The sequence below is a fragment of the Eretmochelys imbricata genome, chromosome 2 (genome assembly GCF_965152235.1).
Source record: "Eretmochelys imbricata isolate rEreImb1 chromosome 2, rEreImb1.hap1, whole genome shotgun sequence".
Classification (NCBI taxonomy): Eukaryota; Metazoa; Chordata; order Testudines; family Cheloniidae; genus Eretmochelys; species Eretmochelys imbricata.
In genome coordinates, this window is record NC_135573.1 from 250,141,189 (window position 1) to 250,158,354 (window position 17,166).

At 48.3% G+C, this 17,166-nt stretch overlaps 1 protein-coding gene across 1 annotated transcript in view; it reads left to right on the top strand.

Annotated features, from left to right (window-relative positions):
* The first annotated feature begins 2,304 nt into the window (after window positions 1–2,304).
* Window positions 2,305–17,166, top strand: part of LMBR1 (limb development membrane protein 1) — a 154,667-nt gene continuing 139,805 nt past the window's right edge. Inside the window, exon 1 of the mRNA XM_077808371.1 lies at window positions 2,305–2,671. Coding sequence (XP_077664497.1) covers window positions 2,609–2,671 — 63 coding nt within the window. The 5' untranslated portion in view covers window positions 2,305–2,608. The remainder of the gene's footprint in view (window positions 2,672–17,166) is intronic.

Sequence of the window (17,166 nt, forward strand, 5' to 3'; positions counted from 1 at the left end):
TCCTTTTCTTTTTGTGGAATGTAAGTATTTCGCTTACATTTCACTCTATAGTATATAGAGCAGTATAAACAAGTCATTGTATGAAATTTTAGTTTGTACTGATTTCGCTAGTGATTTTTATGTAGTCTGTTGTAAAACTAGGCAATTATTTAGAAGAGCTGATGTACCCCCTGGAAGACCTCTTCATACCCCCAGGGGTATGGGTACCCCTCGTCGAGAACCACTAGTGCAAATATTGTAAATGGTAGGAACATAGAACAACTGGGGAGATGTAATAGAAAGTTAAACTGTATTATACGGTTCAGCCACTAGGTGGCACTGTGTGTAAAATACTTTAAGCTAACCTGAGCCATATCTGGCAGAGCATTAAAGGATCTTAGGAGGAACACATGTAGTGTGTACATGCAAGCTCTGTAACTAGCTCATATCTGGTACTGAAGTACATGAAGAAATGGATGGCTGTGGCAAGGATTAAATGATTAATAGACCCAAGAGCTCTGATGACTTTCATCATCTGTGGAGCCATCCTGCAGGCTATAGCCTGCTGCATACTCAGGTCCTCAGTATACAGAATGAGGTGAAACTCCAACCAGTGAAGAATATATTTTCCAGTACTACTCTCCTGAAAGCAACTGGATCTGTAGGGATCTGGCAGTGAGTTTTTATTATAACATTTGCACCAGTGAACAGTAGTTAGGGATGAATCTTTACATGTAAATAGCAGTGAGGGAATAGCTCAGGGCTCACCTATCTTTCACAGCCTCCTCTTTTTAACACAAACAACAAGAAGTCCTTGTGGTACCTTAGAGACTAACATATGTATTTGGGCATAAGCTTTCATGGGCTAAAACCCACTTCATCAGATGCATGGAGTAGAATATACAGGAGGAGGTATAAATTCATAAAAAGATGGGAGTTGCCTTACCAACTGTGAGGTCAGCCAAACAAACAATTCAATTAACAGCAGGATTGTAGCAGTAATGAGAGTGGCCCATTTCAAATAGTTGATAAGAAGGTGTGAGTAACACTAGGGGGAAATTAGGTTTACATTTTGTATTGACCCAACCACTCCCAGTCTTTATTGAGGCCTAATGTGATGGTGTCCAGTTTGCAAATTAATTCCAGTTCTGCAGTTTCACGTTGGAGTCTGTTTTTGACTTTTTTTGTTGAAGAATTGCCACTTTTAGGTCTGTTATTGAGTGACCAGGGAGACTGAAGTGTTCTCCTACTGGTTTTTGAATGTTATAATGCCTACAACTATTACTCACACCTTCTTGTCAAGTGTTTGAAATGGGCCAATCTCATTACCACTACAAAAGTTATTTTTCGTCCCTTGGTATCCTGCTGTTAATTGAATTGTTTCATTAAACTGACCTCACGTTTGGTAAGGCAACTCCCATCTTTTCATGTATTTATACCTGCTCCTGTATTTTCCACTCCATGCATTTGATGAAGTGGGTTTTAGCCCATGAAAGCTTATGCCCAAATAAATGTATTAGTCTCTAAGGGGCCACAAGGACTCCTCCTTGTTTTTGCTGATACAGACTAACACGACTGCCACTCTAAAACCTGTCTTTTTAATATGTTTGCTGTTCTCACCTCATCTTTCAGCTCTTTTCCTTTGAATTTGCTGCCAATCCATGAAAGGGGGCTAGGCAAGTGTATTTGCTTTTTGGCAAACAGAAAGCTGGCAACCCTACATGCGAAGGGGCCACGTGGCCAGCATCGCATCCAACTGCTTTTGGCTGCCCTAACCTGATGGAGCAGACACCTTTCCGCAGCAGGGTAAATTGGAGGTGGCATATCAGTGAGACTCAGAGTCACAACCTTCAGGACTGCAATCAAGCGTCGTAACCACTGAGCCACGGCCTTAACAACCAGAGACCATAGGCCCCGCCCCGCCCCGCCCCGCCCCGGTTTCGCCTACCCTTCCTCCCCCTAGAACTGTCGCCGCTCGCGCCTGCGCCTCGCTTTCATAGTTTAGCTCCGCCCCTCCCCTCCCTTCCTTTCCGAATTGGCGCAGCCTACTCACCTAGCCCCGCCTCCCGAGGGCCGTTTTGGCCCCGCCCCATCTTTTGACCGCTCCACTTCTGGGTCAGTGCTGACCGCGCCCGCTGTCCTGCCCCTCATCTCAGGGTAGTGCTAGCTACGCCTTCCTTTGAGCCCCGCCCCCTGGGCCCGCACTACCTCCGCCTTCCTCCTTGGCATCGGCGCTTGGGGACCCATTCAGGTCCCGCCTCCCGTTGTCTCGCGCCCTCGGGGCTGTGCTGACCACGCCCCCTGGCCCCCGGCTGGCCCCGCCCTTCTCCCTCCCCGATCGGGGGCTGGGCTAGTGGTGGCGCAGCGGTCGCTGCTGCCGCGCCGTGACGCAGCCAGAGAGGCTGGGCCTTCCCCTCCGCCGCCGCTGGGCGCTGACAGACCCGGGGAGATAGCGAGCGCCGCTGGGGTTGTCGGTGGCTCCTGTCGCCTCGCTCGCCGCCAGGGACCCGGGGAACAGTTGGCGCTGCTGCCGGCCATGGTTCCCCGCCCGCCGCAGGAGGGGCAGGGGCAGAGGCAGAAGCGGCAGCCGCAGCCGCCATTGCGAGCCGGGGCTGCGGGAGTATGAAGGATGGAAGCGGACGAGGTGACAATTCGTGAGCAGAACTTCCACAGCCAAGTGCGGGAGTACACGGTGCGTACGGGGGCGGCCCGCCCCGGAATACCCCCCTCCTGCGGCCCGCCCTGTAACCCCCCTTCATCCCGCCCCTCATGCCGCCCGCCCTGTAACATCCCCCCCCCCCTCCGGCTCTGGAAACGCTCCTCGTTCCGACCCCCATCCTGCCCCCCGGAATTCCACCTCATCCTGCCCCCCCATGCCCTTCATGCCTCCTGCCCCGAACCCCTCCCATCCCACCTGCCCTGGAACCCCCTTATAGTGCCTCCTGCCCCCCCATCTTGTCCTTGCTGGAACCCTCATTCACACCACTCCCTCATCCTACCCCCGGAATCCCTCTTCCTACCACCCCCACATCCTCTCCCCAACCTCATCCTCCCTATCCTGGAACCCTCCCCCGATCTTGCTTTCAAACCTCCTGCCTGCCCTGGAATCACCCCCATATCTACCCCTATCCCATCCCAAAACCTCCCTCTCATACTGACTCCCCATCCTGCCCACTTCAAAACCCCCTTTTATATTGCTCCTTTGCATCTCACCCCTACCCCATGGCCACAGTGGAAAACCCCTGTGCTCCCCTTCCTGTCTGCCCTGGAGCACCCCTCATACTGTTCCTTTCCATCCTGCCTACTCTGGAATACCTGTCCCTATCTTGCCCATTCAGCCCACTCTGTGACTCTTCCTCAACCTCCCGCCCCATCCTACCAGCATGTGAGCCTCTTAACACCACCCCAGACCATTCTGCCTGCCTTGTATCTATCACCATTCTACCTCCCCTGTAATCTCCTCATAGTGCCCCTCACTGTTCCACTCTATAACCCCCTCATAGTGCCCTTACTATCCTATATATCCCATCTTCACACTGCTGTCTCTGTATCCTCCCATCTTACCACACTACATCTTCTCATACTATTCTTCCCTCCCCTCATACTGCCCCATATCACACTCTGCCACCTCATACTGCTCTCCATTTCTAATACTACCTACTTATTTACCCATAGTGCTAATCCAACTTACTCTATGCACCACCCCATATTTCCTGTGATATTGCTTCATGACTCTTATCCATTATAGCCAGGTGCGGGAGTACATGGTGTGCGTGGGGAGGCTTACCTGTGCCCCCATAACACCCTCTCTGCTTTACAACTCTTAACCTTCCACAGATAAGTGATAGTGTACAGAGGACACATTGCGTCCCTATGCTTCTGTACTCCACCCGCCCATAGTTCCTTCATGCTGCTGCATTATGCCTCCTACCAGTCAACTATAGGAGTATAGAGTATGCACATGTGTCCTGCCACCCCTCTACCATGCTGACCTACAACTGTCCTCATTTCTCTCCTCAGCCAAGTGTAGGAGTACACAGTGTGTACAGAGGGCATACATTCCTTTCATACCTCCCTAAACTCCCCCTTCATACCATCCCCAGTACTGTCCGATTCTCCTCTCTCTCGCCCATAGTCAAACACAGAAATACACTTAGCATATGGGTAGTATCTACCACCCATACTGCCCCAAGCACCTCTGCGAAACAACCAAATGCCACAGTACACACAGATAGAGGGATCTGACAGGGATCTCACCCTGTACTGTCTCATTCTCCCCCAGCCATGTGTGGGAGTATATGATGCATACATAGGTGCTGTGGAATGGGGGCTGACTATTACAGTCAAAGGTACATGCTATGTACAGGGAACATACCATTTCATACTGACTCACACCACCCTTATAAAGTTTGCAAAAATATATGCAAAGGTATACATTACTAGATTATATTTGAAAATTGATCCCTTAAATAAGAATATGATTTCATAATCTAGTAACTTGTGGTGACATATTTTTAAATTTTATTAGACAGCAATATTAAATTTGGGTGGGCTATGTAAATCAGGTGGCATGATGGTGAATGGATTATTTGGCAGTGGGGACCTAACTGGATCCCTTAAGTACTCATTTTCATAGTTTCTAAAAAGGTGTAGAATTTTTTGTTAAAGTGTAGTATGTTGTGGGTGGTGTTTGGACTCTACTGAAGCTGGTTCAAGTTACACATTTCCCCCAGTTTTTCTTAAGTGAGCACCAAAAGTTTAACCAAGTTTGGTGCATAAGGTCTTTTGGAGGGGGTCCCTACTGCAACAGATCCTGACGCCCACCAAACATGACTCATCTATTCGACATATTAACGAATCTGTAGGAGATGTGTGTGATAAGGAGACTTCCATCAATGTGGGTATAGCAAATAGTGGCAGGGAGATGGTACAGGGGAGGAGGATTTTTTTCAGTATAGAGAAAGGCTTGAAGTTTCCTGGACACCCACCTTCCTCGCCCTCTCCCCCTTGCTCCATTCATGACCCCTCTATATTTCCTTTAATCTGCACTCCTAGGTATGTCTACACTTGCCTTCTTCTTTTGGCGGCATATAGTGTACCTCTACCCATGTAGCCCCCCAGCATGGGTATAAATAGCAGCGTAGACAAGGAGGCATGACTTAGGCCAGTAAAGACATGCTCGAAGAGTGTGGGTGAGTATGTGAGTACATATCCTGTGGCAACTCTGCTTGTCCAAACTGTGCTGCCAGTTACACTGTTATTTTTAGCACTGTACTATCCTGCTGCCAGTGCCTTTTCCCCACTAGAGGGAAAGACTCCAGAAGTGGGGAAAGGCTCTGTTTGGGGGAAGCAGCGGGGAAAAAGCTTGGGGAACTCTCTGCTGCTGGAGCCTTTCCCTGCCACAGGGGGGGAGGTTTCCCAGCTTCTTCTCCCCTGCCAGAGCCTTTCCTCCTCTCAGGGAAAGGCTCTGTAAGCAAAAGCCTTTCCCGTTGCCTCCCTGCTGCAGGAGTCTTTCGTTGACATGTGTCACCACACGCTGCACTGTGGAAGCAGCTTGCTTTTCACTGCAGCATATAGCTACCTGTACACTACATGCCGCTGACACTGGTGTGTAGTGTAGACGTAGTCCTCGGGTCTCCTGTGTACCTTCTTATCCATCAGTGCCCTGCCTGTGTTTTGCTCCCACATGTGATGCTTCCTCTTGTGCCTCGTGAAGGTGCCCACATTCTGAGACTGGAAGCATGGCTCCATGTCACCTGTCCCTGTACAGCCAAGTATGACAGTACACAATGCCTGTAGATGCCCAAAACCTGCCAAAAGCTAAGCAAAGATTAACTCACCTATACGTGTAAATGTCCCTGAGGCAGTAGCTTAGATCTTGTACTAGGACCTACTTTGGTGTAATTTCTGTCTCTCAGGGGCAGGGGCGCACGGAAATAAAAATCTGGCTGCTTTTGGAAGGGCACTTCCTGTGCCCCCCCACGGCCTGAGGAGCTTGCTCTCCCTGGGTGGCTGGAGGAGCTCTCTCTCTCCCCGCTGCGGCCCTGGGACTGGAGAAGCTGGCTCTCTTCCTGTCCCCCTGCGTCCTGGTGGAGCTCGCTTTCCTGCTGGCCCGGCGGAGCTGGATCTCCTGTCTTGGCCTGGCGCGGGCCTCACTCTCCCCGCCCTGGAGGTGTTCTGTGCCCCGCTGACTGGGGGGCCCAATACCCTGCTTGTCCCCCCTTACGCACATCCCTGCTTAGGGGTGTGGCTTATTTGTCCCCCTGAGTGATATAAATTTTGCTGACAGAAGCCATAGTGTAGACATAGCCTAAGATTACTTGATGATCTTGCTAGCAGTGCCTATATTTAGATAACTGAGGCAAAGTATTCTCAGTGAAGGACTTTCTATTCTTGAGCCATTCTTGTGGTTAATTGCCCGCTTCATTTTATGTGGTTCCTTGCAGTGTTTAACCCCATATGCTTAACAATCTGTCCCACCTTGTATTTAGCCAGTTACCTTTTCCATACCTCAAGAAGAGCTGTGTAAAGCTCAGAAGCTTTTCTCTTCCACCAACTGAAGTCGGTCAAATAAAAAAGTATTACCTCATCCACCTTGTCTTTCATATTCTTGAGCCAGTTTATTGACCTTTAGTATTGTGCAAGACCGTCTGTTTTCTCTGGGTTTTGCTAGAAGGGATAATGTTGAGGTAGTTCCATGTGTATTTTGTTAGATTCCATGTACAGTGTGACCAGAGAGTTTCATGAATGCATTTTAGACGTGTAGAAGTAGTCCCTATCTATAGCTAACTGAGAGTGTATCCTTCCCTGCAGCCTCCTATACCTCTTAACAATTACAAAGTTTATGGTGAGTATAATTTTAGCACAATTTTTGTATCTCCTTAAAGCTTGCTGAAGCAAAATGGAGTACACAGTAATGCTCTTGTGCACTCTCCTGTTACCCTGAGTCTTGTCGCCTGCTAATCAAGATAATACACACAACATCCACATCAGGAACTGTACTGTAACCTAAATGCCACCACTTCACAGTATTTTAACTATGCACAAGACTCACTGTTATCTCCACAACTGAGATAATATGCTCCAGCCTCTGATGTGTACATATAACATCAATTTAAACCAGGGTAGGAGACAGTGATATAACTAAGGACAGGTCTTCATTACCCGCCGGATCAGCAGGTAGTGATCGATCTCTGAACACGCTCCCCATCGACTCTGGAACTCCAGCTCGCGAGATGTGGAAGCGGAGTTGACAGGGGAGCGACAGCAGTCGACTCGCCGCCGTCCTCATGGCCCGGGAAGTCGACCTAAGATATGCTGACTTCAGCTATGCTATTTGCATATCTTAGGTCGACCCCCCCCCCCCCCCCCCAGTGTAGACCAGGGCTAAGGGAAGAGTTTGACCTTAGTTCCGTAGTGTTATAATAGAGTGAATTTCTGATGGATTACGTGACAGTATACAAGTGAGTGAACTTTACCAAATCTACTAATATTTTAGCAGTTTTAAAGATTGTGTGATACTATTTTTATTTGTCTGTGTTTTGTGTTAAGAAAGCGTAGTTCTTGTTTCTCCCAATAGCATACCTTAGGAAGGGAAACAACAACATTCCTGTAGATGAAAGAAAAGAAATAATTTCTGACGCTCTTTTTTTAAAAACAGCTGTATGAAATTCCTAGATTACAGCTCTGTGGTTTGATAAAATTCCTAAATAAATCCTTAATCTAATCATTTCTGTGTTATAATTGGCCTATTCTAAATGTTTCATTTTTGAAAACAGGTAAAATAAAACTGACATAATCAATTTTTTCTTTAGTAAAGGAGTTCTCTCTTCCCCTGGATTGGTGTACTCACTGCATGGAAGAAGGCAAGGACATGTGGTATGGGCTTTAACCATGCCACAAATTTATTAGTCAAATTACATCCAAGGTACCCCTCTGGGGACAGTCCACTGCAGTCAACTTGCATCCCATTGATCATTTGCCAAATCTTGTGGGCTCCCACCGTCGGGGGAGCCAGTCATCACACTACGAGAGTCTAAGGGCACTTCCATTTGTCTGCTAGCATCCCTCCTCCTTCCAGGGCTTGAGGCGACAGCAGACTTCGACCCCCAGAGAGCACTGCCATCAAGCACATTGGTGGGGCAGTCCCCCTAGGGTAGTGCCCATGCCCCAGTTTGTTTGCTACGGGGCTTAGATATAATACTCCCATCTCATAAGGAGATGCCACTATGTTACTGTACTTTTTTGGATCTGAAGCCTAAATCAGCGAGCACTGGGCGACCTGCCATGAGGGGGCACCAGCATCAGTTGGGCTGCTTCCATCCCATTCTGTACAAACTACCTAGAAGTTTGGCCAATGCAATACCAAGATCATCCAGGAACATATTGGCACTTATATCAGAGAGATGCACTCCTTCCTCTAGATAAAGCTTGGCCATACTCCGAGCTGTGTGACCATGTCTGATAATGAACCACTTCAGGACTCCAGCCATGTTTCTACTTTCTGTGGTCCTTCCTCTGGGCCATATCCACCTTTTTGTGGGTGTACTGCAGTCCGCCAAACCTTGCGGGCCAACATCTCCAACAGTACTCTTCCCACACTGGAAAATGCGTTCACCATCAGTCCAATATCCTGCTTAGCCTTCAAAATCAGTGTGAGGTTGGAGCATGTTCCCAGGTTGTTCTTCCCTAGGTGGATAATGACGATGTCAGGCGTGTCCTCCCAGGGTGCCAGTCAATGCAAGAAGGGCATGAGCTGGTCCCAGGATATGCCCTGTCTGCTGTGCCAATACAGAATCGCATCCCTTCCAGTGTCCACCTGTGAGCCTCTTGCCAAATTACATTTTCTCTTGTAAGCCTAGTGCACAATGCTGTGCTCTCAAATCCACATCCTCAACTGTGTGTGTGCTGCAATACATTCTTTGATTGACATGAGGGAGGAAGCAGACACGGTTAAAACCTGTGGTGCTTATAGCCCACCCCCTGCATTACCTTCGACTCGGGCAGCTGCCGTAGGACTGACAGATGCTGGATTGCCAGTGTCCTATAGCCTGAACCTCTGACTCACCTGTGCACAACTGGGTAGTCACTGTTGAAGTCTCTGTTCAGAAAGAGTTGGGAGGCATGCTCTCCTGGTGGCAAGAATAAGAGCTGTTTCTGAAAGACTCCCACAAACTGGAATTCGGTTAGGAAGGAATGGTCACTGTGTAGAAACAGGGGACCCCCCTCGCTGTGTTGGCATTGAGCCACATATGTGTGCAGCGCCTGTACAGGATGCAGGTTCATCTCACCAGAACGGTGCAGAAAAACAGCCTCCGTGAATCCCGTTTGATCTGTTTTTGACCTGTGGACCTTGAGCTGTAGAGAGTCACCTTCCCACTGCATGTCATGTAGTTTGCGAACCTGCCCTGAAGAGTCTCCTTTGGCTGAAGGCACCAGCTCACTGACCTGAAAGGGCTCAAAGAAAGCCAACAGAAAGGCTTCCTTGAAGAGTACAGCTTCACACCTGCCTACCCAAGAATGGCAGATGTGAGGAAGAACCTCAACTAATTGTTTTAGTACCTGCAAGGTCACTGTTTTCCTGACATTGCTCTCTGTCCTAGCCCAATCTTCCAGGATCCTATGGGCCATGAATCCCCTACAGGGGTCCAGATGACCTACAGACCTGCAGTCAAAGGACACAGCTAACTGGTTAGCTATTGTCAGTGGTGCCAGCCCTTGCCTATGTAGTGAGATCATGAACTGCCAGGTTTTGGGGATCTGGGCCCTGGGGAGACTCTCAGGCCGCGAATGCCAGGAATGCCTCAAAGGCCGCCATGTAGGCCAAAGAGTTGCATGGTGCAATGATCCCTTGGCTGTGGATACTGTCTTTAGCAACCAAGATTCCATAGGGCTGCCCGCATCTGGTCTGGCACCTCTGTGACCTCTGGTGCTAGTGCTCTGAATCTGTCAACTGGCCATTGAGAGAGAGAGTATAAGTTATGCCTTTGTTAAGCCCAGGTACGTGCTTGTCAGTGAAATGAATGTTGCATTGGAGAAAATGGAGAACGAACCTCATTATCCTTACAAACCTCATTATCCTGGCAGATTTAGCGGCCTGAAAGTTCACCAAGTGAATAATTGCTTGATTATTGCACCAAAACCTGATCCTCTTGTCCTTGAACTCCCCATCCTGAATAGTGACCAGAATGGGGAAGAAATCCAGGAAGGTGATGTCCTTCAAAATGCCAGACTCCCTTCATTTCTGGGGCCACTCCTGGGTACAACCGTGCTCCCTAAAATGCAAGCCAAAATCTATCCTGCTTGCTGCGTCTGAGTGGACTTGCAGGTCAGCCTTGATCAAGTAAACATCCCTCCATACAGACATCCCATTGTAGTGAGTGAGGAATCAGTGTCAGGTTGCCAGGTCTTCCTTCATCTCTGTAGTGACGTTCATAAAGTGGTTTGGCCCCATATCTCAATGGTAGCAGTAGCAAACTGCTCACAAAAGGCATGCTTGGAGGCTATGACTTTCCATATAATGTTCAAGTTGTCCAACAGGGATTGGAGATCCCCTAGACAAATGTTTTGGTCCTGCTGACTCTAACAACAATATGTCTTTTTAGCACCACAAACTTGTCCCAAATTAGGTGGGACTGCCGCTGGACTGTGTTGTGCTCAATGCCTAGGTACATCAGTGTGTTCTCAGGTCCCTCAGTTTTTTCATCAGCTCTGGGAATACCCAATTTGCCCATCAGGTCCTGAAAAACCCGAAGGAGCCCCTTACACTCATTCTGCCTGAAAACAGAAAATTGTCCTGGTAGTGTGTCACCTGTTGGCATCCTGCATGCCTCCTGACTGCTCAGTCCAGCCTTGTGCTGAATTTTTTCAAAGGTTGCCCATGAAATAGCACAGCCCATGGACATTGCACTGTCCACATAAAACTGATCATGGAAGAGGTCACAAGTCAGCTGCGTGGCTTGGGAAAAGGAAGAAGGCTGACTTAATGTCATTCTTTGTAAACTAGGCAAAAGGGCAGTATGAGGGTACCATGTGCCTAGTGTCGAATGATGTGTAGCACATCGTGCACAGCCTGGGGTTGATTGCATTGTTCACCGATTTCTCCCTTTTGGGTACAAGAGATGGTGAATGAGGTGATACTCACCAGGAACTTTTAGGGACAAGGCCCACAGGGGAGATATGGAGATCAGGCAACAGCATTTGCTGGACAGGACCTGTAACCCTGTCAAAAAAAACCTACTTTTGAATCTTGGCCCTGGACATGCCCTTTAACAGATGTGAGGTTATTTGCCATTTTGTGCACCCTCTCCCCTTTTGTGGGATCATGAACAAAACCCTCCCACAAATGTATGGAATCCTCTTTCTTGGAATAATCCCTTAAAAGGTGTCTAAACCACCCAAGTTAATTGGAGATATCGCCTTTTTCAGCCATTCTGGTTCTGCCCCTGCTCTGTGCTGTGTTGCATTGCTCCCCCCATCCTCTGGGAAAGGTTTCAGAGTAGCAGCCATGTTAGTCTGTAACCGCAAAAAGAAAAGGAGTACTTGTGGCACCTTAGAGCCTAGCAAATTTATTTATTGGGTGAAGTGAGCTGTAGCTCATGAGAGCTTATGCTCAAATAAATTGGTTAGTCTCTAAGGTGTGCTTCTTTTCTTTTTCATCTGGGGAAGATGTGCTTTAAACATGGGCAGCCTGAATATTCGTGCCCGCCTCCATAATGCCTGCATTTATGCCTAAACCTACAGGATGCATGAAAACACTTCCCTGTCTCAGTGTAAGCCCAGCATGAAAGCCTTGGCTGGCCAGGTGTTAGTGCCTCAAGCCTCACCCTGTCTCCTCCCTCCCCCCCCCTTCACACCCTGACTTTATCAGTGTATGGCCACTGTTGATGTAAGGGCCTGTAACAGGCACCCCCAAGCCAGGCACTACAACCATAGTTCCTGATCGGTTTCATTCCAGCACAAGACGGGGTTCAGGGTTCCCTCATTCTAAATTGCTTATCCTACCAGAGCCCTGAGGTGCCTCAAAAAGTATTATACAGCCTACATAAAATATCTAGATACCTACATGGGCCCATGCTGAAGTGATGTAGGCTATAAGCTTGTCCCAGTTCATCTTTATCTTGGGGGATCTTATACTGTCTTTTTCTCTCTTCTTCACTTTATCCCTCTCTTCCAATATAGGCTCTCCCTGAACTGCAGGGAAAATATGTCCATGTAATGGGCTCACCATATCTTCTCATGTGTTGACTGAAAGATGGGCCCCCAATTGATCAGAAGCAGCTGCATACAAGACCGCATTCAAACCCACATTAGTAGACCTCCTGGGGTGCTGCATTAAAGGCTATGGGCCAGCAGCTGTGATGCTGGAATCTCTAAGGCTACCATGTGAGGAACCGGTGGCTGGAGGGTTGTCTTCTGGGGGCTCTGGGCATTGTGGTCCTCCTGTACCTGCAGTCATGGGGCATGTTTTGTGAACTCCTCTCTGTTCATGTCCCACTTGTGTGCCCCTGCAGGCCTGACTCTGAAGCCACCCGGTGCCCACCCTGTTGCTCCCACCAGAACTGCGTGTCTGAGACAGCAGGAGTCGTGAGGTGTGCTGAACCCCAAACACATGCATTGCGGAGGGAGGGACCCTGAACACCGAGGGCTGCTGCCTGCTCTCCCAGGTGGTCTTGCCTGTTTGTGAACTCACTCAACTGCTGTCCCTGACTGTTGTTTTCCTGAGCTTCAATCTGATTCAATATGGACTGCATCACCTCCATGAATTGCCCTATTCCTGGATGATTAGTATGTGGTTCCCTTTCTGACATCATGCTTTTTTCTTTCTCCTTCCTGAGTTTTCTGTTTATCTCCTGTTCCAGGATAGGCAACACACGTCTTCCTGCATCTGGCGGCTGCAGTGGGTCTGTTCTGCCATCGTGCAGCCCTACTGTGTCTTGGTCCCAGCTCTGCAGCTGGCCAACCATGTACCCTTCACAGTCAACCAGGGTTTGATCGTTGCCAGACTGCTGCCTATGATCCATGTGTGCTGCATGCTCCTGTTTGGCTGCTGGAAACCAGCAAACGGGAAGTGGCCCTGTGCCCAGCGCTCTTATAATGGCTCCAAATCTTGAGCCAAATCCCACAAGATCTCAAGTCTACCCTGGAATTCCTGTGGGGGCTGGAAATCTCATGGGATCTGGCCTAGCCTGTCTTTTTGACCTCTCCCTCATGGAACTACCAAACCACAACCCTTGCTAGGCTTGTGGCCCTCAAATCACTTCAAATGCCAGATCAAAGGCTCTCAACCTTTTGTAATTAAGGGTGTGCATCCCCCCCACCCCCCGGTGAGTCCCAGACATATGTCATGCCAGCTCCTGGTCATCTCGTGTTTGTGAAAGTTGTTGAATTGACCACATGGCGATAATAAAAAAAAAAATATTATTTAGTGAATAGGGAATAATAACACAAGCCTTTCTGTGCTATTAACATACTATTCTGTCTTAAAGGGATCTCTTCTTTGGGATTGAGTAGTTAAGTCTACCCCCATTCCATTTCTTGATCGATCTCTCTCTCTCTGGCTGTCATCAAGGATGCCAGCTGTTGTGTGGCACTTGTTTAGTATACAGTAGTTTCAACCAGTTTGACTCGTATTGAAGTTAGGCTTACTGGCCTATAATTGCCAGGGTTGCCTCTGGAGCTCTGCAAGCTCTGTTACTTTTGCCTGCTGGAAACCAGTAAACAGGAAGTGGCTTTCTGTACAAAGCTGACTTGTTTCACCATGACTCTTCCATGACTGTAATACAGATTAATTTGCTGTTCTGGCATGGTGACCTGTTGTCCAAAAAAGCTGTTGGAGCAGTCTAAACTATTCCCTAGCTCAGCGTTCCTCAAATGCAGTCACCAGGGGCTTTTCATGCAGCCACGACAGCCTCCAGGCAGTGATGGGGGTAGTGGGGGAGATGACAAAGTATCCGCCCTTCCCCCTCCCTCCCTGTTGCTCCTGGATGTGCTGCCCTGCATCACCTCTGGAGATAGGTGGGGCACAACGCTGCAGGAGCAAGGTAAGTTCTTGACCCCCTTTGAGGGAGGGGGTACTCCAGTCTTCAGCCTTAGGGTAGTTGGGCTTCAGGATCCCGGACTCATGGCCCTTGGCTCCGGCTGTGGGGCAGCAGGTGCTGATCCCCGGTTCCAGCCAGTGGCCTCCAGCTGCGGGCCTTTGGGCTCTGGTCCCAGGCTCCGCCTGTGGCGGCGGGTGCTGAGCCCCTGTTCTGATTGCGCAGCAGCAGGTGCTGGCTCCAGAGGCCGACCCCCAGCCCTGGCTATGCTGCAGTGGGCTCCAGCCACAGGGCTTTGGGTACTGAGCGCTGGCTCTGGCTGTGTGGCGGTGGGTGCTGAGCCCCGGCTCTGGCCCTGCTGCTCCAGTCATGGGGTTTGGGACTCTGACCTGTTGCTTTGGCCACACAGCCCTGGCCCCTGACGCTAATCCCTGGCCCCTGGCGCTGATCCCCAGCTGCACGGCAGCTGGCGCCGACCCCTAGCTCTGGTCCCAGGCTCCAGCCGTGTGGTGGTGGGAGCCAACCCTGGATGCCGACGTCCGGCCCTGACCATGTAGCAGTGAGTGCCAGGCGCTGGCTCCGGCCACGTGGCTCCGGCCACGTGGCTCCAGCCACATGGCCCTTGGCCATGTGGTACTGGGCACTGGCCCCAGGCACTGACCCACAGCTCTGGCCATGCAGCAGCAAGCTCCGATCCCCAGCTCTGGCCATGTGGCTCCAGCCGCTAGCTCTGGCTGCTTAGCTCCTGCTCTGGGCTCTGGCCGCAGACGCTGACCCCTAGTGCTGACTTCTAGCTCTGGCCACGCTGCGGCAGGGCTTGTCAGCCCGGCTCTTGCTGCCTTCCTGGCCCCACATTCATCCCCAACATCAATCCAGGCCCCCCACTGCCTCCCCTGGCCCCATATCCATCTCACCATTGCCCCTGGCGTCTGCTGCCTCCCCCTCCAACCTCCCCCTCCGGGGCTTAATTTGTCCCAAGGCTTGCTGAGAAAAGTGATATTGACAAACATGCAAGTATCACTTTTTCACAGAAGACTCACTAGCTAGTTGGGAGACTGTGAAAAGTGATATGTGTATATTTAATATCACTTACCACTTTTCACAGCCTCCCATGTAACTACTAAGTGTACTGTGAAAAGTGATATTAACAAGTAAACAAATACCACTTTTCAAAGCATTAATTTTATTAGTGTGTGCAAAAAAAAATCCAGAAAACCCCCTACATAAATTACAATTTGGATGACGTGCATATTTATTTGTTTTTCCTAAAGTTAATTATGTATTTTAGGAAAAAGTCTCAGTGCGGACACTAGCAAGAGTTGGTGGCCGCATTTTGAGGCCACCAGAAATTTTGTTGTGAGAACCCCTGCCCTAGCTAATGTGGTCGTACAACACAGGTACAGCACTTAAGGGAAATGCTGGGACATGCCCAACCTGATTCTGTAGACGGAAGGTTTAGAAGCCAAGAGTGAAATCTGTTAAAGTCAATATGTATTTTGTTGACTTCAATGGGGCCTGAATTTTACCCTTTAAATAAAGATTGGATGTCTTTCTGAAAAATATGCTCTAACTCATCTGCGAGATATGGGTGGGTATGTAGTTTCTTCTTCACGTAGCTGTTGTTTGAAGTATTGTAGTGGATTGTGCAGGTTAGGTAGTGCTCTACTCTAGTTTGATCCTAATGGTTAGTTTAGTATGCTTGTTGCTGAAGTCTGTGCTATTTCCTGTCCTTACTTAAGGGAATAGTACATGGTGTGATTATACACAGCTTAGTAAAATTTGATCAAGTTCCTGCTGAGTTTCTGGCTTGTCTGAACATTTACGGTTTTTTCGCCCATCCTAGTAAATTTGTTTATACAACAAAATGTATTGTTCCAGTTTCCTCTGGTGCTGTTTGCTCACTGTTCATTCTAAGTCAAAACTGTTAGCTTGGTGCTGTGAGCTATTCTAGCCTGTTTGACTTCCTTAGCATTTACTTTCTAAACAAATACTCTTTGATCCCCAAGGTTTTTTTGTAAGAGTTCTTTTTTTCTGTGATGCTTGGACATAATGGTTGGCTCCCTGAGTGTTGTGGTTAGAATTGTGACACAGTATTCCAAGGACATGCAAGGTGACATTCCTGATTAGCTATGAAGTTCCATTTCTATACAGTGTTTATTTTAATCAGAAGTCCTTTGTAATTCCATGTGGAATTCTTCAATTTAGAAAAGCAAAATAGATTTTGAATTTTGAATAGCTTAAACTCATTCTTGTACCTGAAGTTTTCTTGGCAACATAAAAGCAATGGTTCGTGTGTATTTTGCAGGGAAAAGCCTGTGGAGGAAGATGATTTTGTAACCATAGAAGTAATGGTCAGAAACTGAATAGCAACACTACTGCTAATTTAACATTTTGTGGAAACTAGTAAGTTCCATAAAATGTGTTGTTTGTGAATAATCAGTTGTCAGAGTAAGTTTAACAAAAGCTATAATTCTTATAGCTTTATGCAAGTTGAGGCAAACGTTGAAACAGTATTGGGATATAGTTTGGTATTTAGTGTTCTTATGAAAGACAAGGGGTCTTTGGAGAGAGGCACTTGAAGCACTTGAAAAAGTTAGTTCAAAAGTGCCTCATGGCAATGACTATACAGCAGGGACTAGATAATTGGCATGAAGAACATTCATTTTGCTCCTTTTTGCCTCCCTCTGTCTTAATGGAATATTTTTTTGTTAAAGATGGTAGAAAGAGACTGAAAGAAAACCCCTCTCCAAACGTAGGGATTCCCAGCAATATGCAGCATTTATTTTTGGTTACAACAGAAGTATGGTTAAATTTTGATAACAAGTGCCATTATGGTCAGAAAATTCAGTATTTCTACTCTTCCTGACTCTCTTCGGCATCTCCTTTTTTTCCTCCTCACTAGATTACTGTGTTTCAGGATGGTCAGATGCTCGGGATACTTCTGCTGAATGAATTGTGCTGTGCGATGTCTTCTCCTGGCATTGGCACTCTACGGGCAGCAGAAGTTGGTGGTTGTAGAGTGAGAGATTGCATTGAAGCACCATAGGCCTGCTGATAGGGCACTGCTGTTCCTACCTACTCCAGCTCTTCAAAGATCAGGCCCAGGACAACTGTTCCACTTCTCTCGCTGGTGGTATTCTTGTTTAAAACC